The sequence below is a fragment of the Manis javanica genome, chromosome 13 (assembly GCF_040802235.1).
Source record: "Manis javanica isolate MJ-LG chromosome 13, MJ_LKY, whole genome shotgun sequence".
Taxonomy (NCBI): Eukaryota; Metazoa; Chordata; class Mammalia; order Pholidota; family Manidae; genus Manis; species Manis javanica.
The window spans coordinates 37,578,528-37,600,204 of record NC_133168.1 but is presented as its reverse complement, the minus strand read 5'-3'; the positions used below and the strand labels follow the sequence as shown (position 1 = coordinate 37,600,204).

General features: G+C 43.6%; 1 protein-coding gene and 1 long non-coding RNA gene across 7 annotated transcripts in view; one reads left to right on the top strand and one right to left on the bottom strand.

Annotated features, from left to right (window-relative positions):
* Positions 1-8,568: 8,568 nt before the first annotated feature.
* VGLL2 (vestigial like family member 2) lies at positions 8,569-18,013 on the bottom strand. 5 transcript variants are annotated; one of them, XM_036993255.2, is made up of 5 exons: positions 16,170-16,487; positions 13,674-13,983; positions 11,131-11,652; positions 9,886-9,948; positions 8,569-9,803 (listed from the first exon to the last, which is right to left on the bottom strand). In XM_036993255.2, the coding sequence occupies exons 1-4, from the start codon at positions 16,248-16,250 to the stop codon at positions 9,905-9,907; spliced, it is 957 nt and encodes a 318-aa protein (XP_036849150.2). In that variant the 5' UTR covers positions 16,251-16,487; the 3' UTR covers positions 8,569-9,803; positions 9,886-9,904. The 5 variants fall into 5 exon arrangements, with proteins under 5 accessions (XP_036849150.2, XP_036849161.2, XP_036849154.2 ...); XM_036993266.2 differs by lacking the exon at positions 9,886-9,948 and having other exon boundaries at positions 8,571-9,719; positions 16,170-16,486; XM_036993259.2 differs by lacking the exon at positions 9,886-9,948 and having other exon boundaries at positions 8,572-9,803; positions 16,170-16,485.
* LOC140845371 (uncharacterized) overlaps positions 15,870-21,677 on the top strand; it is a 64,226-nt gene continuing 58,418 nt past the window's right edge. For both annotated transcript variants that reach the window (XR_012124178.1, XR_012124179.1), the window contains exon 1: positions 15,870-15,994. This is a non-coding gene — a long non-coding RNA (uncharacterized lncRNA). The remainder of the gene's footprint in view (positions 15,995-21,677) is intronic.

Genomic DNA, 21,677 nt, shown 5'->3' with positions numbered 1-21,677 from the left:
TAAGTGAGACTTTCCCAGAACTGCACTATAATCTGAGGATCTTCCTATTCAATCCTCCTTCTCTCTCTCCTTAGCAGGTGTCAGGCCTGCATTATAATCTGAAGGCCTCCCCAACCTCCTTTTTCTCCCCCTACTTGATTATTCCCATCATTTCCCCCAGCAAGTCACTTGCACATTTATTTCTCTTGGCATCAGTTTATTCGAGGCCCTTAACTAACAGAACCAGAGATGCCCCAACACAAAAGGTAGCAAGTGAGGGTGTGGGTTCTGGCTCACTTATCACCCAAGTGGCTTAAAAAAACCTCATCATGAGTGACATGTGGGGCACAGATAGTCCCCAGACACAAGGTGGCAGCGAAATGCTAAGGAGTTCATTGTTGATGAACAAGGAAAATGCCCCAGCAGAGCAGAAAACTGCCCCTGGCCAGTGTGATGATTCAGGCATTTGAAAGGTACAGAGGTAATAATGCCTATGAGAACAGTGGAGTTGGCTGATTGTTCCTAAATTGTACTGATTCTCTGCAGAAGGATAGTGAAAAATGAAAGGCATGTTACAAATAAAGGCTAAGTGTGAGAGCTAGAAGGTGTCTTTCTTAAGTTCCAAGAGGCAAACTGTAATGTAAGAGTAGACACGGGTGAGGGGCAAACCTAGCATTTGATAGTGTCGTGGAATTGCAGAGATGTCTGAGTGCTCAGTGACCCAGGGTCTGAGTTGACGCTGGCAGCAGAGACCTGAAGCTTCATTGTAGCCCCTCTGTTAGGGTCATGGTGCTCATTTCACACTCTTTGCACATGTAATTGGGATTGATATACTTGGTGGTTGGACACTGGGCCTGTGAGTTAAAATATATTATGGAGTGGGAGGCTAAGTGGAAATCTCTGAAACTGCTACCCTCCTTTCTTCCCCCCCGCCCCCGCCCCAGCCAAGACAGTGAGTCAGAAACAAAACTGAATTCCACAGGATGCCAATGATTGGTGCCACCATTGAAGATCTAAAGGTTCCAGGGTTCATGTTTGTTATCATCTATTTCATTCCCCAGAGCTCCTGCAGAAACTGGAGAATGGCTGTGGCACACCACGAGTTAAACCAAACAGCAGCACCAGTTGCTGTTGTTGGGTCAGATGTAGTATCCTTGCTCGAACATATTAAAAAGGCCTCAAGAGCATGATATGTGTCTTGGCATCTGCTCCTCAGATGATCTTCACTGATGTATCACTCTATCGAGGAGACAAGGGAAAGGATGACTGAGACTGATGATCTTCAGCCTTGGCAGACAGAGCTAACTGATGGCCTTGACCAGTGGGCGCGCGCGCGTGTGTGTGTGTGTGTGTGTGTGTGTGTGTAGTGAAAGCTGAGTTAGAGTGGGTGCAAGAGGCAGTGGACGCGTAAGGGGAGAAGTAGCAAGAAGACTCATTTAAGGTTTTGCCATTTAGGAACAGAGAAATGGAGATTGGGTCCAGGGAGGTTTTCATTTGTTTGTGTTTGTTGTTCTTTTTAGGCATAGTAACATTGCCGTCTGTTTTATTATTAGCAGGAGTGATCCAATAGAAAGGGAAATGTGATAATGCAGGCAGAGAGAGAAGATACTTGAAGTGATGTCTTGAGCAGAAGACAGAGATTGAGGATTAGGGTACAAGCGCAGGAAGAAGATATTAGATGCTAATGTGCAACTACTGAGTGACAGAATTTCTCTCCACTCCTTTTGATAAGAGGGTTTCTTCCTCCCTCCTTCCCTTCCTCCCTCTCTTTCTTTCTTTTTCTTTCTTTCCTTCTTTCTTTCTTTCTTTCTTTCTTTCTTTCTTTCTTTCTTTCTTTCTTTCTTTCTTTCTTTCTTTCTTTCTTTCTTTCTTTCTTTCTTTCTTTCTTTCTTTCTTTCTTTCTTTCTTTCTTTCTTTCTTTCTTTCTTTCTTTCTTTCTTTCTTTCTTTCTTTCTTTCTTCTTTTTTTTTTTTTCTTTCTTTCTTTCTTTCTTTCTTTCTTTCTTTTTTTCTTTCTTTCTTTCTTTCTTTCTTTCTTTCTTTCTTTCTTTCTTTCTTTCTTTCTTCTTTCTTTCTTTCTTTCTTTCTTTCTTCCTTTCTTTCTTTCTTTCTTTCTTTCTTTCTTTCTTTCTTTCTTTCTTTCTTTCTTTCTTTCTTTCTTTTCTTTATTCTTTCTTTCCTTTTCTTTTCTTTCTCTTTTCCATCCTTCCTCCCTCCCTCCCTCCCTCCTTTCCTTCCTTCTTTCTTTCCTTCCTTCCCTCCTTCCTTCCCTTTTTTACTGAAGCAGGCCTCCAGACCATTTTTTAGAACTTGTATTCCAAACCTCAGATCAGCCTATATTTTTTAATTGGTTTGCACATAACAAAATAAGAGGTTTAGAGCAACGATTTGCATTTTTTTTCGTAACAGTTGGTGGTACCTGCTCATTATACTTATTACCCAGTTAGGGAGGTAAAGAATATTATAAGAGTGAACAGGATGATCTTTAGGATTACTGCAACCTCTTAGACCCTGAACTGTGTCACAAGGCATTATATAATAGATGCAAATAAGTGGCATAGCCATTATGTGGTAAGAGATCTGATAAGGGTGAAACCACTCATTGTGTCTGATGTGGAGGCACAGCTTTGTGGAAGAGGCAGAACTAACATTTGGATAAGAGGGTAGATTAGGTGAAGGTTTTCTGTTAACACTGGAAAATAGGAATGTACAAGGAAGCTTCTGTGTGATATGAGAAAAACATAGCTCACTGCCCTAACCAGGGGGCAGTCAACTAGGACTGTGTTTAAGTACTCCAGTAATTTCTAGATTGTGTACTGTTGCACTGAAATCATCTCATGGTGAGCTTGATGTCCTCCTGAAAACTAAGACAAAATAGCTCTAACTTGATTCTGAGTATTGATATAGGCATATAGGACAGAAAACAAGAACTAGATGAGGAAATGAAAGGCAACATGCAAAGCGTTTTCTGTAATGTTACTTTCAGAACTTTTCTGTGTATAATAAAGAAAAGGAAAATAAAGGGTGTATAATTGAGTTCAAATTAGAAATTCTTCTAATAAAGGAAGTGACAGTAATTAAATAAACACTCTAAAACAGCAGTAAAATGAAGTCAGTAGTCTTCTGATCTGAGATACTATTAAGCTGCATAATTTTACTTCAACATCCAATGTTCCTTGTTCCGCAACACAGGAGGTTCAGTGGTGCCTGTGCTTTCTACCTCATTCATCTGATGCCTGGTACATGTATGGCTGTGAAGCACTGTTTATTTTTAGTTTCAATATATTTTATATCTCAAGCAAAAAGGGAGACAGCAGTATCCCACTGGTGAATTTTTAAAACTTTCAGTCCTGTTTATAATAACACCATTCTTCGCACATCAAATAAGCAGACATCCTGAACTTCAACGCAAGATGATGGTGTTGGTATTACCACTTTTAATATACTAACTAGATATTGGAACTATTATGAATAAAACTGAATTATTTTTCTCCCCATCAATTCCAGTTGAATACAACATCCCCGTGGTTTCCCCCCAGGGGTACATCTGACGTTTCCTAAGACTCTTCTTACTCCTTTAAAAAAAGTACGACTAAAGAATGTGTTTTTAGAAGAAGCCTTTGAACAAGGAAGAACAGATGTCATAAGCTGTTTTCTATGTTTCTTACCAAAATCTGTCTGTCAAAGCCATTCTGTCAGTTTCTGTGTGTGCAAGAGAAACTGTCTGAAGTAGAAACAGGATTTCACACTCCAGAAAGCAGGGTGGAGTACAATAACACAGAACTTTTAGCAGTGCTTCCAGAGGTATCAGCAAATCCCATAAAAAAAAGAGGTACCATGAAAAAAAAAAGTCATATGAGAGGAAAAATATTTAATTGTTTTCTGGGATGGATTACACCTTGAATAAAATGTGCTAGAAACAAAAAGAAATAGGGTTGTACCTAGTAAAAACAAACAGGAATAACAAAAATATTTTTTTTGCTTTGTTTTTTCATCCTATTTCTTGATAATATAATTATTAGGACCAGGCTGATTATGTGGTTGCCAAAAATAAGGGCAAAGCCATAGTAATGACAATTAGCACGAGAAGAAATAAGCTCATGACATTCCAAACAATTATAATTGTTGGTTTGAGCAACTGTGTGTTTAGAATTTTAAGAGAATTGATTTGCTTTTCCTTAGTGAAAACTATTTTATTTGAAGTATTCTAAAGAAGCTTACAAATTATAAAATAAATATATAAGTATTTACTAGTTGCAAAAACACAGAGACTAATGTACTCCATAAATAAAAGTTGGTAAAAATTTTTAATTGGTAACTACAGAGTCATCTAAATATTGATTAGGAATTTAAAAATTTAATTCTTTAGTTTTCCAAAGTTTAGTTTACTTTAAAATTTCTCATATACAATGATAATTATATATTTATTAATTTGCACAGTTTTGACAGGAAATGGAAATAATGAGGACAGAGGAGGATAGTTTGAGTGACATCACTTTAGTCATTTTGAAACACTGGGAGATAAGAACCAAGGCTTAGTAGGAGATTGTCAGAATACAAGGAATAGGGCAGATGCTGCTGATGCTTTTTAAAGTGAAATAAATGAATTCCAGTAATGCAAAGGGATTTGGATGTCTTATTTTTATTTTAGAGGAGCTTAGTTCCATGAGAGTACATTGGAAAACTCACAGAAATACTGTAACTTGAGGTAGACATGACACTATATTGCAGAATTTAGATGTTTCTCTTATTGAGTTAAACTTGTTCTTTAAAGTGAAAAATTCCAAATAAGGGGTAATGTTCTACCAAAATAATAATTATTCTAGTAAATTCAATATATATCTTTCTTTAAACAGTGTGTTTCTCTAAACACTGATTCTTCACTACAATACTTTACTCTATCCCCCTAAAAGAGAATTTGTCTACCCTCTTAAAATGAATTTGGATTAGCAGATTCACCTCTGCTGACTCTGCCAGAAGCCACTCTCCCCGGACTCGGTGTTTCTGCTGGAGGGGAGGTCAAGGCTGCAAACAACTGGGAGCTCTTCCTGAAGGCCACCTTGCCTTTTTAGGTTATGAGGGTCTCTCAAGTGTTTAGAATAACATGATTGACAGCTCCATTCCAGCTCCAATTAGCACCCTATAATTTATTAGCTTCTGCTTTCAGATTATGCGTTAACTTCACAAATATTTCAACCAACGGAAACAGTAGCTATCAAGTGTCTCTTTCCCGATCCAGCTCTCTGGGGTTGGAGTGAAATACAAGGAAAGAGAGGTACAGTTGGTCTGTCAAGTGACAATAATCATTTGTGTCTGTGCCTGTCTGAGGGCATGGTGTTTCTGACTTCTCTTCAGGCTTGAATCCATGTGTGTATGAGAGAGAGTGTGTGGAGTGTGTGTGTGCATGTGTGTGTGTGTGATTTTTGTAGATAGATTATATGTGCAGATACCAGATTTGTATTATTAGGTTTCATTTATTCATGGGAGATGAGGGAGAGCTGATGTTTAGGGCATTTGAAATTTATTTTTGTTTTACCTTGTTGCTTGTGTGAATGTCAAAACTTTAGTTATATACAAACAGCAACTGTAATAATGATACTGCCTTTTGGATGTTAATTCCTTTACCCCAGGTTTTAGGAATATATAAAATATAATGAATAGTAAGTCTTAAATATCTTGCAAAGAAGAATGGAATATATATATAGTTCAAAGACTTTGACAAGTACAATCAAAATGTGAATTATTTGCATGCAAATTAACAGACTATTAAAGCAATTTTATAAAGGAATCTTATGCTTTTTGGTTTCATTTATTTTTAGTCTTTTCAGGTATCTTTCAATTTTTCTTCCATACTTTGATACTTTAGGAATTACATTTAAAAATGCAACTTATGAAAATGGCATTTATATGGAAAGCAGTTAGTCTGTTTTATTTATTATCTTTACCTCCTCTAACTCCCAAGCAATCAATCATTAAGTCCTTAAAAAAAGGACTTGTTTTGATAGAAGATGTATGGGTGCCTATACATAAATGCAAGGTGTGTAATTCTAAGCAAATTAGAAGTTAAAATTACCTTAAGGAGTTGTTCCCCCTCGCCCCTCCCCCCCACCATGCAAAAGGGCACAGAAAATGCAGTACTTACCAGGAAAAAGTGGCAAAGAGAAGCTTCCAGTCAGGAAGTCTAAGTCCTAACACCCACCATCTATGCCCTCCTTCCCATCTAGGCCCGAATCAATCTTAAATCATTGCTAGAATTTGTCATGCATTGAAATAGAACTTCAAAGGGGAAATGAGAGAGGATGGCAACTCCTTTTAAACTGAAGGAACAGAACAGATAGAGTTCCCTGTAGTTGGGTGACTGAGTTCTCAGCCATAGGACAATCAGCAAAAGGATCACTTGGTGGCAGAGAGCTGTCTCTCCCGTTTTCATCACCGTTTTCATCTCAGCAGGGAGAGGTGCACGCCGGGAAAACTACATGAGGACACCAGAGCCAACAGGGATGGTTACAGGAGACTTTTATCTTCCTTTCAGGGCCCCAATCAAGAATAATACAGGCAAAAATGTCATGTCTGCCTTTTCTCATGTCATCCCTCATTTCCTTAATGTCCTTTTTTCAACTACCGGGGCTTCTCTAACTTGCATGATCTCACAAATACTGGCAAAGCAGGCACGGAAATCCATGTTTTGCATGACTTAGTGGGCCTAACGAATGTCAAAAGGGCTAATAACTTACCAAAGTTCTTTTGATGCCTTTAGTACACAGAATTAAATCATTAGAGTTAGGTCATCTTGCGTTTCTACTTTGGAAACATGTAACATGGAGGGAACTGCTCTGCTCCCTGCGTCCTCTGTCAGGTTGCTGGAGCCCAGCTCAGCATCCAGAGGGGCTGTTCAGGACTGCCCCAGACTGTTCCCTTGAATGAGGCTCCTCGCCAGCAACCTGATATTCAGGTTAGATGAAGCTTAGGAGAAAGCTTTCAGTAGTCAGACCCTCGTGGCTGGAAAAATGCTCCGTGTGGATTCTGTCAGAGGTCTGGTGAGTGCCAGCACTGGTGGAGCACAGGTGAGGAGCTGTCTGGGTGGGGACCACTCAGAGGCATGTCCAGCAGAGAGTGCACCAGGTGTGCTTTCTCTTCATCTGCGCACTCTGACCAATTCTAAAAAGTGCGCTGGAATTTAATTCATCTTATTTATGCTTGCATATACCATGGATTTAAAAAATCCACAGAGAAGTCCGAAGGTAATTTTAGTTACTGCTTCATTGCTCCAACTTCAGGCTAACTCTTATACTTGGTCAGGTTGGGTGTGAAGAGCTTCAGGGCAGTGATGTCTGTTAGATATTGAAATGAATTAATTAAAGAAGCAATAATAATTCCTTCTTGGAGAAGAATGGAAATCTGCACCTGCCTGAATGGTCTACAGGTGGTAGTGTCATTTGAGGAAGGAGTTTGGATAATGTCCTATTTGGATAATGTTCCTTGAGATCTGGGATTCTGTAAATCCAGTCTTCACTGCCTTATTCTGTTGGTGAGGACACAAATCAACAGTGGACAGGCAGTTACTACAGTGGGTACCAGTGCTCTGTACCAAGGCTGCCGATCTCTGCCACTTCTTGTGACTGGGCAAATTTTTTCTCATTTGTAAGCCTCAGTTTTCTCATCAGTAAGAGGATCACAATAACAACTACCACACAGAATTCTTGTGAAGCTTAAATGAGTTAATTTACATATAAAGCCCTCAGACCAGTGCCTGATAAACAATTAACATTAGTTATTATTGTTGTTATCACATTTGGTGCAGCATAACCATATATACCTTTCATCTGAGCAAAAATAGTAATTGTTTCTTGTAAGGACTATAATTTGCTTCACAGCTACCACAAAGATAGGGGATGAGCAGCTCTGCTCAGCCATGCTCTGAGAAGTGTCCCTGCACTGTGTTCAACTCTTTATTCAAATACAAATAAATTTTATTTGCTTCACATGTTATAATGTAAGTCAACATTTGAACTACTATTTTTATGGTTAAACAATCTACCAGGGCAATTTGAACACAAAATACTTCTCAGGCACTTTAGTGACAACACAAATAACTGATGTCAAAAGAAAATAAAAACCACGAATTCCTTCCTGCCTCTGTCCCTCTCTCCCTTCTTTCTTCTTCTTCATTTTTTTTTTTTTTTTTTGCCTATTGGTACATTTGGTTTCTTAGCCTAGCTTATTAAAACATAAAATAACCAGTATTTCAAAAACATTTGTAACTGACAACTCTCCTGTCTTAACAATCTAGAATTTAAGGAGTAACATTAATTCTCTTCTGGGGAATAATAACTATGTACCTGACTGGATGGTGTACAAGTAGTGCATTCTGTACTATCTCTGCTTTTAATTCAGTGAATGCAAACAGGTAAGCTTGGAGCTTCTAAGAGCCACAATTTTCTCATCTGTAAAACAGAGTAGGGATACCTAACTTCTCACCTCCAAGAAAGGGGAAAAAGGTTAACAGGTTTCACAGCATTACAAACACTTGGGAAAAACAAAAGCACTATATATATATATATATATATATATATATATATATATATATATAAAGCAATATTACTTGCTGACATAAGATCTTACTACTATAAATTATTCTACTGGTGAAAAACTACGATGTTTATTATTTTTTTGATGAAACAACACAGCAACCTTGTAGTAAACAGACACCTTTAATGTTCATTTCTTTTTCCTCATCGCCTTCAGCTTTGCCCATGAACAGACCCCTCTCCCTGTCCCAACACTCAAGTGACCAAATCATGACCATAGACAGAAAAAATCGAGGTATTGGAGACTCTATGGACATTTCTGCTTTTTGTGATGATTCCTCCCTCTTCACGGAGACAGTTGGGGTCTCTTGTTGCTTTTTTTCACCAGAGGAGGAGGGAGGGAGGGAGGAACAGAATTAGTGGGAGAGAAGGCAGAGAAGGGTTTTTTCTTTCATCATAAATGTTCCTTGTAAAAAATATGATATATATATATATATATAAACACACACACATATATAAAATATATCCAGTGCAATTGCAATTGTTGTACCAAACACTGGGAAGTGCCACCTTGGTCGATGTATTTCTGGAGCTTTGAACAGTTGTCCTACAACAGCTGCATTTCAGTAAGACTTGGGCAGGCGGCTCCAGATAAGCCACTTGCCACTCACATTCAGGCTGGGGCTTCCATGTTCACAGTCCAAAGGAAAAAGTGTGTCTTTGTGTCTGCCGTGGGTGCTCTAGGGAGGGGCTATGTAGGCAGGATGGGAGCTGCAGGCTACGCGAGATGAGGAAGCAGGACGTGGTTTCTTTTTATTTCTCTACCACAGTCTTCAATGCAAATACAAATACATTTTAAATCTGAGGATATTGACATCTGTAGTGCTATGATCACACTACTTAATGAAATAATTCACATCAGCATAAAAAATATTCACACCAAAATGTCTCATTTTCTTTCGCTTTCCAAGAAAACTTATGACACCATACCACCTAAGTGAGCTTACCATAGATATTTCCAGTGATCTCCTCAAAAGTCATTACACATAATTCAGAGTCTGGATCTGCTCTTATGGCAGAAGGAATTATTTTTAGACAAAATTTCTGTAGATGTGTGTTTTGGTTTTCCCAATTCACGGAGAAGTTTGAAGTCTCTGCCTTCCCCAACGTCCTCATCCATGAAGTGAGAGGCACAGGTGCTGAGCCTCCGTGGCTGGTCAGAAGGGAAAGGGAAGGGGAAACCCTGGGTCAGCAGATCAGCTCAGGAGGGATGCACCACAGAGGGAATAACGGCGAGCTGCAAACCAAGATCAGAAGCTGTTACAAACCCACTCGCTTTTGGCTCTGAGTGTCACCAATGGTGCTATGCAGAGACCTACAGGGAAGAAGGTGGGCTGTCTAACACCAGCACAGATCCTTGCTTTTGTCCCGAGGCTGCAAACCTGAAAGCAGAAAGAAAATAAGAGAGGGGTGGGGGAGGAGGGAGGGAGAGAGAGAGAGATGGGGGAGAGGGGAGAAAGGGAGAGAGAGAAAGAGGGAGAGAGAAAGAAGGAGAGAGAGGAGGAGAGAGAAGGGATAGGGAGAGGGAAGGCATAAGATTTAAGGAAAGAGAAAAACATGACTCTTCATTGTGTAAGTCACAGAATTCATCTAAAGGGCATGAATGAGAGTAAAAGCAAAGAGCATAAATGTCACATCTCCGCCTGAGGGAAACGGGAGCAGGCAAGACTACGGGCTAACGACCGTATTTATACTATAACCATTTTTTTTATTTGCCCACAAAATAAAGCAAGCAAAAGAGTAAATGCATATTTAATTGTACCTTTCAAATTCAACTCCGTAAGCTAGAAGCTTGATATTATCATGAACATCTTATTCTCGTTAATTTTTACGTTTTGAGGAGACCTATTTAATTAGGCAATTAAGCTGGTATCAGTCGTATTTTTCTTTAAGACTGTCACTAGGTGACGTAACCGCCCCCCCTCCGCCCCAGCTCCCCAGGCTATAGAGGATTTTAAACTACTCTCTTAGCAGGTACTCTAGAACAGCGCTGTCCAATAAAACCACAGGCATAATTTTACATTCTCTAACAGCCACTTTGAAAAGTAAGAAAAAACAGGTGAGAAGCAGTCTTAGTAATATATTTTATTTAACTCAATATATTCAGTATTCAGTGAGCTGAAAATATTTCAATATGCAATCAATATAAAAATATTAGGGAGAGAAATTTACATTCTTTTTTGGTAGAAAGTTTTGAAATCCGATGTGCATTACACGCTTACATCACACTTCTTTGGCCCAGCCACATTTCAAGTGTTCAAAAGCTACATGTGGCTAAGTGGCTACAGAATTGAACAGCGCAGAACTAGAACATTTCCAATAAATTTTATTTTTAAAAAGATCTTCTGTAATATTTACTAGCCATGTTAGAGCAGGTATTACTTTCTCATTCTGCCAACACCGATGTGGGTCGTCTTTCTGCTCAAACACAACCCCGCACACAGACCTTTGGGAGAAGGGTTACCGGGGGCTCCAAGGAGAACTGACAGGGGCCGGGGGCTCAGTCCAGGGTCGGTCATAGGGCAGAAGGGGCCAGCGGAGGCCAAGCGCCCTCTCCCTCTTACCTGAGTCCACGCTGAGGCCCAGGCCCTGGGCCACGTCTCCCGCGGGGCTCGCGAAAGGTCCCCCGGGCGCGCCCCAAGCGGCGCCGGTCGGCTCGCCCTTGCCGGAGAGCTCGCAGGGCGGGCTGCTGGGCGCGGGCGCCGGGGCGGGAGCGAGGCGGGCAGGGCGCGCGGAGGCGGCGGGCATCAGCAGAGGCCCATAGCGCGGGTCGAAGTGCGGTGCGTAGACCTCGTGCACCGCGGCGGGCCGCGGGTAGGCGGCGGCCTGGGCACCGAGGGCGCCGCCCAGCGCGTAGGGGTGGTGGGGGTGCGCGTGGTGCGGGTGTGCGTGGTGCCAGGGCTCCGCCGCGCCCTGGTGCAGGTGACTGTGCAGCGCGGCCGGAGAGTAAGGGTCGGCGGCGGCAAAGGGCAGCTCCGAGTGCGCGGCGGCCAGCGGGCTGCCCAGCGGCGCGGGCACGGGCGCCTGGTACGCGCTGTTCCAGAAAGAGGCGGGGAAGCTGCGCTGGCTCATTGGGAAGGAGCCGTCTGCAGCCGGCGAGGCGGCGGGGAGGAAAGAAGAGAGGAGCGCGTCACCGCAGGGAGACGCGAGCGCCGAGCCTGCACAGAGGGTGAGCTGGGCGTGCCGGGCGGCCGAAGGGCTGGCAAACCGCGGCTCGGAGCCTGGCCTCTGCGGCGGCACCTCTCTGAGGAAGCTGCAGACTGAATGAGAGGCCCAAGCCTCGCAAAATGGGGGAACCCCTTGGGAGGGAGGGCCGCTTCCTCGGATTTTGCAGACGCTTCTTCAATACGGAAAAGGAAGAGAGAAGCATCTGCCCAGTTTGGGGAAGCAGGGAGCTCTCTTCTACTTGAGGCTGAGCTGCCTCGGTTGCCTCCTTGGGGCAGACACGGCGTCCCTTTCAGCCCGCAGCCTCGCCTTCAAAGATACCACGTCCCACCCTTGGCCTCCTAGCGATCTTACTACCCATTCTCGCTTTGCAGCCTCCTTGCTCCAGAAAATGTACCCCCCCACCAAAGGCCTACGATAGACTGGAAGTCCATCGACATATTTCCAAATCTTGCTATTATTAGCCTCCTTTCTAGAAACCTTCATTCGAATATTTTTTTTTTCCCCGAGAACGAAAGCAAACAAGTAAACTAGACATATTGAAAGGGCAGCTGTGTTAGTTGCACAGAAGGACGTGAGGAAAAGGCCTTTTAACTTTCAATTAATAAACTGCATTAAAGTGTGGATGCCAGGAATAATAATTACTATTATTGTCAGTATCATCGTTGACCCCCTAGTGCCTGAAATACTTTAAGAGAACAGCATTTAGATCAAATTTGCCTTTAGTGGGGAAAAGGGGTAAGAAAGACATTTAACTCAAGGGACCTTTATTGAGGATCCCCTTCTGGGGAAGGCATCTGTACTGCATAGTAGAGAATTGAAAATGCCTTGACAATGCATTCTAAGTAGTCAACAGTCTTACTGTTAGAAATATTTAGGCAACTGGAGAATACAAAGAATATTAATATATTCAAAACTAACGTTTTTGCCTCTTGTCTAGGCAAAAGGCTTGAACAAACTGTCAGACTCTCTGAGGAAAAAAAGGGAGTGTGAAGGGTGCTATTACCCCTCAATATAGTATGATTTCCTTTTTATAGCTATCCTCATTTCACAGCTTGGGACACACCACAAACTAAGTTTAGTGAGAAAGTTTACCAAGCAGTTATACCCACCGTTGTCTTGGAAATTAAGGGAAGTTGAGGTTTCAGAATGGAATGGAGATTTAGTTGACTTGTCCAAGAAATCCTTGTCCCAAAATACGTAAAGGAGTGCTTTGTGACAAGGTTGAACAATAAAAAGGGGCTGTGTTTGGGGAAAGCCCTTAGAAAGACTTTGGTTGTACCTATGTTTTTATTTCTTTGGTACTTTACTTGCTTATTGAAATACATTTTTTGCTTCAATATTTCCCAAGTGAATGAAACCTGGCAAAAGGCATTGGTAGATTTTGGGAGACATTCTACAGCAGTTTTGTTTGCAGAGGGGGGGTCTAGGATTTTTCTCCTTTGGGCAAATTTTCAGAAAGTGGGTAAGGACCCTGTAAGCTGTTGTAGGTGAAGGTCCTCTCCTCCGCTGGTGTGGGAGAGTGTGGGAAACCTCACATTTCTACAGAATATTTACATACATTTTCCTGTTTGTCTTACAGCCATCTCCAAGGATAGTTAAGAGGGCAAGTATTATTCTAATTTTAGAGACTGGTAAATAGAGTGACCTCAAAGAGGTTAAGAGACTTGTCTAAGGTCATATTGCTATGAAGTGGTAAAGCCGACATGAAAACCTAGGTCTCTCAATGTCAAGGCTATTGTTTTCCTAGGTCACTGCTCTATTCTGCTGTTTCAAGGAGAGGGCTCATGCAAGTGCTCTTTCCTCCTTCATTTCCCTACCCACCCCAAGAGGCCCTTCTCACCTCTTCTCTAACACCTGCTATTCTTTCAGCCGCATCTCCTGGAGCTCCTGTAGTTGGCCCCCAGGCTGGCTGCCCTTACCAGCGAGGCCCTGTACTCACCCCGCCAGGGCCCGGAGCTCCTCGGTGTCTTGCTGCTTGTACAGCTTGGGGAATAGCTGCTAGGCTGGCTCAGGGCCCTGCTGAAGTGCTCGTCCACCACAGAGCTGATGTCCCCCTGGAAATAGGTGAACAGGACGCAGCGGGAGTTGATGTACTCAGCCTCTGGAGGGCGCTCTTTCTCTGGACTGCCTTCTTCCTCTTTTATACTGGCCGGTGTTTGGCTGGAAAAAGAGCTGCGGCTGCCACTGCTGTCACTGGGGCTGGCGTCACACTCCTGGGCTTCTTGCATTTTTGGGTAATAGGCTATTTTCTGCTCAAAGAAAGAAAGAGAAGTCAGTTTCAAAAGAGATGACAAATTGGATTCAGACTGCATTCCCTCATCTGGATCCCTAAAGTTTCCAGGGGAAAACTGGCACCTATACCTGAGCCCAGTGCTCAGTAACGTAGGGCACACAGTCAGCAGGCCTCCATCCTGCAGCTGAACCAGGGTGGGATTCCTGAGAGGCAGACTGCCCGTCTCAGTGGCTGTATCTCTCCAGAATTGCTGCCGACAACTGAAGCAGCTCTCTGAAGGTGTCAGGGTGAAGGTTCCAGAAGATGCCTAAGCAGCTAGGTTTTGAGCTGAGTTTCACTGCAGAGCCAGGTTCAGGGAAGATGTATTTTAAAAATCAGTCTCCATGGGGAAAGAGAACCCAATTCCCGTTATTGCCTGACTGTCCCCTGCCTGTGAACCCAAACACAAGATGCAAGATTAAGCATCTTCAGAATGGAACAGGAAAATATGAAAATCCACTCCGCACAGCCAGGAAAGTAAAGGAAGAACTGCTGCAGAACGTATGAAACAGTTCTGTTTAGGGAAGAATCATATGGGATAAAAATGTGGAATAGCATCATGACATGGATTATTTTAATGAGCACAAGTTGATAATTGGTAGCACATAAACTGTCCGTTTAAAAATTGTCTCAGTTTTTAAAGGGATCTTCTTTTGAGTAAGGAAAAACTAGGGAGCTATACACATTTCTACCCTCACTATCTATATGCATAGTGAGGAAACAAGTAACAAAAAGGAGTATCAGAAGAAGATCTTGGCTTCTTGAGCAATGGACTGAATGCAGTGTTAAAGCATTATACAGACAAAGATGGCCTTGAAACCTGGTGGAGCATACAAAAATGAACAGAAATCTTAATGCAAAAATCAGCCAGGGTTAGGCAGTAGAAATGAGCAGACAAAAAAAAACAAAACAAAACAACCTATCTCTCCTCTTTGCAGTAGTCCCAGCCTGAGAAGGAGCTTATCTCAGACAATGACACCAAAAGACTGTAGCTATTTAGCAATACCACCACTTCTACCACATTCCCATTCGGCTTACAAGGAGAAACTGGTGATTCCTAAAATTAACATAGAGACTAAACAAACTCTTGGTTGGAAAGTTTAAAAAGGGGAGGAGGAGGAAAAAGAGCAAAAAATAAACCTTATTCATTCCACCATTAATTCATCAGGAAATTTTTCAATAGCCATTCCGAATTTACAAGCAAAATTGGCAGAAGCATGGACTTGGCCTTGCGATATATTTCATTCTCCCCAAAGAAGGAGTCCAGGTCCTCACTTTGGAACCTGCTCCAGAGTTGTAGACCCACTAGGTGTGTGATCTTGTTCTTTTCTTGGACTACTGTCCTCAGTCTCTACTACATCAGTTGAGGAAATGGAAAGAAAAACCGGCCTACCAGACACAGCACGGAGAAAAAAGAAATCGGAATAATGAAACAAAACTTAAGAGCTTGCAGAACCAGCGTTAAGTGGCCTTTCTTAAAAATTGATTTTTTGAAGTCAGGGCTGCCCTATTCCATGCAGGTTCCAGAAAGGCGAAATATTATCTTTGACGCTCGCCTCTGCAGCGTCTGTTGTGCCCCAGTAATACTTCCCAGAACTTTGCAAAAAGATTATAAAACCTGTGCTTTTCGCGCTGTTCTTTTGTAATGAATTCGCTGGTTCTGGAATTAATTGGTCTTATCGTCTGAGAATTGAAACGGAAAAAAAAGTATTCCTGAGATAAGCTTGCATGGATGAGAACGAGTGTCTTTCCATTTCAGACGGGAAGAGACAGGCCTTAGCTTTTGTTTTGTCACCGCTCAGATGGGAGTTTGATTTTCCCTGAGTGACCTTTGCTCTCATCTCCCTGCACCCGCACGGAAGAATCTGGAGTCCGACAGACTCTAAGAAGACAATCCAGCCCGTGCGACCCTCGTCTGTTAATTCCCGGAAAGGACGGAGCACGCATTGGCAGGGCTTTAGCTGCCGTCCCGAGAGTAAATGGACAAGGTAAAGGGGTCAGCTCAACCCACCGAGTGGCAGCGCCGCTGTTCCCGCATCCCGGCGGCGCCCGTGGGCCTGACGCTCGCGCCGAGCGCGAAGGCGCCGCGGACCTCGGGCACAGGCGGTGCTCGGACCGGTGGCGACCGTCCTCTCCGAGGACCCGGGCGGGGGAGACACGTACCTGGTGGTAAGGGGTGTAGGCGGCTGCGAAGTAAGGCTGGGGAGGACCATAGACTTGGTACATAACATCCAGACAGCTCATGGCTCCCCGCAGCGGAGTCGGGTAGGTGTATTATTATCAACTCTGAGTCTGCAGAGCGCAGGGGGCCTGCATGGGGGGCGCTGGGTCGCGACTTCCCGAGTCATCGGCGACGAAGCAGGGCAGCGCGCTCCGCGGCTCGGGCTCCCGCTCGCACGCTCCCCCCAACCCCCGCAGGTCCAGCCCGGACTGCGCTCAGGGACCGGGGCGCCCGGGCTCCCGCTAGTGGGCATTTAAACCCCACGCCCGGCGGGCGTGCTGACGCCATTCCGGGGCCGCGGAGGGGGTGGGGGCGCCGAGGGGCGGGGACCGGGGGCGCGCGGGCGGAGGGCCGGAGGGGCTGCCGGTCGGTTTCCCCAGCTATCGGAAACCGCCCACGAGACAGTGGCCAAAGGGGCGGCGAACTGCACAGTCCCCGCGTGAGCCCTGGGGCTTCGCACCCAGAGAAACAGGGAGTCCCAGGTTAAAAGTGAGATCGAGACAGAGACAGAGAGACAGACAAGAGATCTATGGCGTAGGGAGTTAGTGGGGGTCTTGCTCTGGGAGGGAGAATGAAATTTGGGGCGTGGTGGGGAAAGGTCTTGTGGGACAGCCCCGGCCTCACTTTGGAGAGTTGAGGGTTTGCGTCCAAGGACGGCGAGATGGGGCAGAGTCTCTGCTCTCGGCTCTGGGGGATGTGCGGGAAAGGACGGTGCTATTCCCCAGAAATCCCTCCCTGAGATCCGGGACGTCGCGGACACGCTGTCGGAGTCGGAGGACTCGGGCCGCGCGCGGAACTCCCTCTGCGGGGAAATGGCAGTGGCTGTAGCTTGTAACCGCTGTCTGGGCTGCACCTACTTTGCGCCTGCCACCCTGTCCTCCCGCCGCCAGTTTCCGCACCTGGATTCCGCAGTGCAGTTCCTTCTGCATTTCTAGACTTCGATCCTGCCCCATTCACTTTGAAGTACTCCACCCGAACCCGCTCCATTCGCGTAGTTCGAGCCCCGCTTCTGGCTCCTCCCGGCGTCAGTGGTTTTCGACGAGTCCAGGAGGCCCTACCCAGCCCCCGGCTTCCTCGGGGCTCCTTGGCCGCGCGCGTCCTTTAAAGTTGCGCCAACGTTTTGGGAAAAGGACTCGTTGGCTGCAAGAGGAGTGATTCTAAGAACTTCAGGGAAGCCAGAGAGGCTTTTACTGACTTTTCAGCTGGTAATACACCGCCGCGATTTTGCTTGATTTTTAGAGAGGTGAAAGAGGATACACTTCAGCTGTGAAACGTGCACTGCCTTTATTTTTCTAGCTCTAGAGCTTTCCCGGCGCCGCCAGGCTTCCCGCGACACTCTCCATCCTCTCCAGTCACCCCCCCAACCCCAACTAGCTCCTTGGAGAAGGGGGTGCAACAGTGGAGTCCTCCCTCTTACAGGCTTAGAAATGAATGGAGACAAGGCTCTCTGAATGGCTGGGAACAGTGGTTGGCCACACTTGTGGGTCGGCAGGGGCGGAGGTTGAGGGCACTGAGAACCCAGATCCAAGGCAGAGGGGGCGTGGATTATTGATTCAAGCCAAGTTATTCCCCCGGTTCAAATCCAACAAAAATCTGGTACCGATTCTCAGGCTGTATAATTGCAAACTCACGCACCCTTAAAGATATGTTTTAATATTTCAAAACATGATATTTTATATTATGTGAATATTTTAATACAAATTGTTTCAGGGTTGCCGTTTTGGTTTTGCCCGAAATATAACTGGGTGTAATGGCTCCATGTCTCCAATTTGGCTTATAAATGATGAGCCATCCTGAGGGGTTGGAGAGTTTCTTTAACCACGCTGTAATCTATTTTAAAGAAAATTGAAATAAATAAATACACCCCTTAGTCTACTTTTACGCGAGCCTCTTTTAGAGGCCGGGCTTCCTAGTGGTTGAGCCCCGCAGGCTTCTGGAGTCTCTGACGCTCACCTGAACACAGGTGAAGCAGCACATCCTGGATCCCACCACCCTAGACCAACCCTTCCGCCCTAGGAATTTCAGAGAAGGGCAACAGCAACCTTCTCAGGGCACCCCTCAGGGTGCGGGAGGTGAGCGCGCAGACCCAGTCTCACTCGCCGCGGTGGCGCACCCTAGCTGCTGCGGGCCGCTCCGCGTCGGCCGGGGTCGGTTTGAGGCCTCCGCAGGAGCCGGGGTGTCAAAGCAGCCGCCACGCGCGCGGCAGATGGCCGGCGGCAGGCGCGGCCTCCGCAGATCACACTCTTCCCTTTCTCTGGGTAAACGATTCTACGGTGGCTTCTTTTGGGTAGGGCATCTCCTTCGTGAGCATCAGTGGCCGGAGCGCGCCGGACAGCGTGGGGGGCTGCAGGGGATATTGCGCGGAAAAGCGGTGCGAGGCGAGCACGCATTGCGCGTCTAGCCGAGCCTCGGAAGCTCGGTTCCCGTCCACGCTCACCTCCCAGCAGCCACCTCTTATCCCCTCTACCCACTCACGTTGACTTTTTTAATTTTACTTTGGCCATGGGACTAGAAGAACTTTGATTTTCTCACACATTCAGAAGAAAATAAGAACAAGGCCCAGCAAAACGTGAGGTATTTTTGAAAAGGATTTTAGGAGCAGAGATTCCCCACACTTTGAAGAAATGTTTAAATGAAGGGAATGAAAATGAAGAAATGTGGTGCCAGTTGCTAAGGCTGCTTGCTGTTCACATTTCTCAATCTCCTTTTACTTGAAACAGTTTTTAAAAACATCGCTCCAGCTAAATAAGGGTACTTACTGGCTGCATGGGAGTTAAAAGGATCAGAGGGAATTGGGCCAGTGAGCACCAACCTTGAATTTAGGTGGGAAAACAATCCTCTCCCCACAAACGCACGGTGAAGGAAGAAAAATAAATATGACATAGTTTTAAAATACACCTAAAGACTGGAGCAAGTTCAATCTTTTTTATTTACCTGAAAAGCTGCCATTTACATGGAAGGTGGTATTTCTAAGAGATTGCATCTTGTTTCTAGGCTAAAGTGGAAAGTAAAAACACAACTAAATTTAGACATCTCTTTTTCTCCCTGCTCTTCAAATCGCTGGGACATAATCAAGTCAAAGAAATCAGGTTTTGATTCAAAGCCTTGGGAATGGGGTACAGGTTGCAACAGAAAACGAAAAGTCTTTGGCCTCCTCCCTCTTGTTCCCTCTCCCCCGGTTATTTTAGAAGAGGCTGCAAAAGGTCAGTTCAATGTTATGGGAATTGGGTCCTGCCTACAAACGGATCAGCACCTCCAGACAGATCAGCTGTTACCCAGTGCATCTAATCGAATTGCCTTTTGATTTCCTAATTGGACAGAGGGAATATAAAACTTTAAAAAATGAGTTCCAGTTTATGATAGCTTCATGACAACTAAGTCAGCTGCCAGGAGGGAGTCTGCCATATGAAAATAAAGTTGATTGCACCAAAGTTGCCTTTTAGTACCCTGGTTCTAGTGTGCAATTTAACAATATCTATAACTGTAAAAATAAAAGGATACCTTTATTCTCAAAGTTAAGTGAAATTAAATTAGCTTTGAATGAATACATGTTTCAGACAGCATCACAATGAAGTACTCTATTTTCTCTTCAGGAGTGCCTCTCATTTTTTAAACGTACTTCATTACCTTCTAAATTTTTCTGTCCACCTAAGTCATCTTCTTCTGAAAACTGCAAAGAAGCAGCTTTAAAGGAGTGGTGTAAGAATAGAACTAATTCGAAGTACTGACCTACAGCCAGCCCAGGCCCTCCCTTGGCCCATGATTTGTTTGGATTATTGACTCCTGGCATTTTGTGTTGCCTTGTCCTGCCAACTAAAGGGGATGAACACCATATAATCTCACAGTTTTCCTCCCTCCCTCCCTTCTTTCCTTCCTTCCTTCCTCCCTCCCTCTCTCCTTCCCTCCCTTCCTTTCTCCCTTCCTCCTTTTTTTCTTTCTTTACCTCTAAACCCACCCTTGCCTGTTTTACAGAGCAGAGATGTGTTTGGAATTTGGAGAATAGCTGATAAGATTTTGTGGATTCAAACTATTAATAGTATTTACTGAAAACATGTCGGCAAAAGCTAGGTTTTTCAGGCACAGTGTATTATTTAGTACTGATATTCTAGTAACCAAATGGGGAGTCTGAATGGTGATTTTATTTTAAAGAAATTTAAAAAAAGAGAAATTCCTGTGCTCTGAAACCTCATTAAAAAGCTAACTAGAGGAATTCCAGTTTGACCTAGTGAAATATTAAGAAAAAGAGAGTTCACTTATTTTCCTACAAAGGTAGAGTGGATCTTAATGGTTTAAAACTTCTCCATGGTCTCTCCTAGTGAACAGATGAGATGCTTTATGATTATTGACATACATTTAATTATTATAAGAATGTTAAACTTTTCCTCTGATGCATTTTAAAGACTATTTTTATGTTATATACAAATCAACTTCAAATAAAATAATCACAACTTTCTGAATTTAGTTCTCTCTTGAATTTGTGTTGACATTAATGTTGAGTTAGGCTGAGAAATATATTTAATACCACCTTCATCTTTCAAAGGTGATTTCTTTTTAATGAATCTATGAAATGCTTAGCATAAAAATGTTATTACAATTTATATATTCAATGCATTGAATCCCTATCAAAACACCAATGACATTTTTCAATAAACTAGAGCAAATAATCCTAAAATTCATGTGAAACCACAAAAGACACCAAGGAGCCAAAACAATCCCAAGAAAGAACAAAGCTGGGGGATTATACTCCCTGACTTCAAGTTATAGTACAAAACCACAGTAATCAAAATAGTATGGTACTGGCACAAGAACAGACCCATAGATCAATGGAACAGAATAGAGGCTTCAGAAATAAAACCATGCATATATATGGTTAATTAATGTATGATAAAAAGCCATGAATATACAATGGGGAAAAGACAGTTTCATCAATAATTGATGTTGTGAAAATTAGACAGCTAGATACAGGAGAATTAAACTGGATTACTGTCTAACTCCATACGCAAAAGCAAACTTGAAATAGATTAAAGACCTAAATGTAAGACATGAAACTACAAGACTCTTAGAAGAAAACAGGGGCAAATATCTCTTGAACATAAGCATGAGCAATTTTTCTCTGGACACATCTCCCCAGGCAAGGGAAACAAATTCAAAGTGAAAGTGGGACTACATCAAACTAAAAAGCTTCTGTACAGCAAAGGACATCATCCACAGAACAAAATGGCAGCCTACAGTATGGGGGAATATATTCGTAAATGACTTATCTGATAAGGGATTAACATCCAAAGTATATAAAGAATTCATATACTTCACCAAAAGACAAATAACCCAGTTAAAAAATGGTCAGAGGACCTGAACATACATTTTTCCAAAAAAGAAATACACATGGCCAACAGGCACATGAAAAGATGCTCTACAGAGTTAATTATCAGGAACATGCACATCAAAACTAC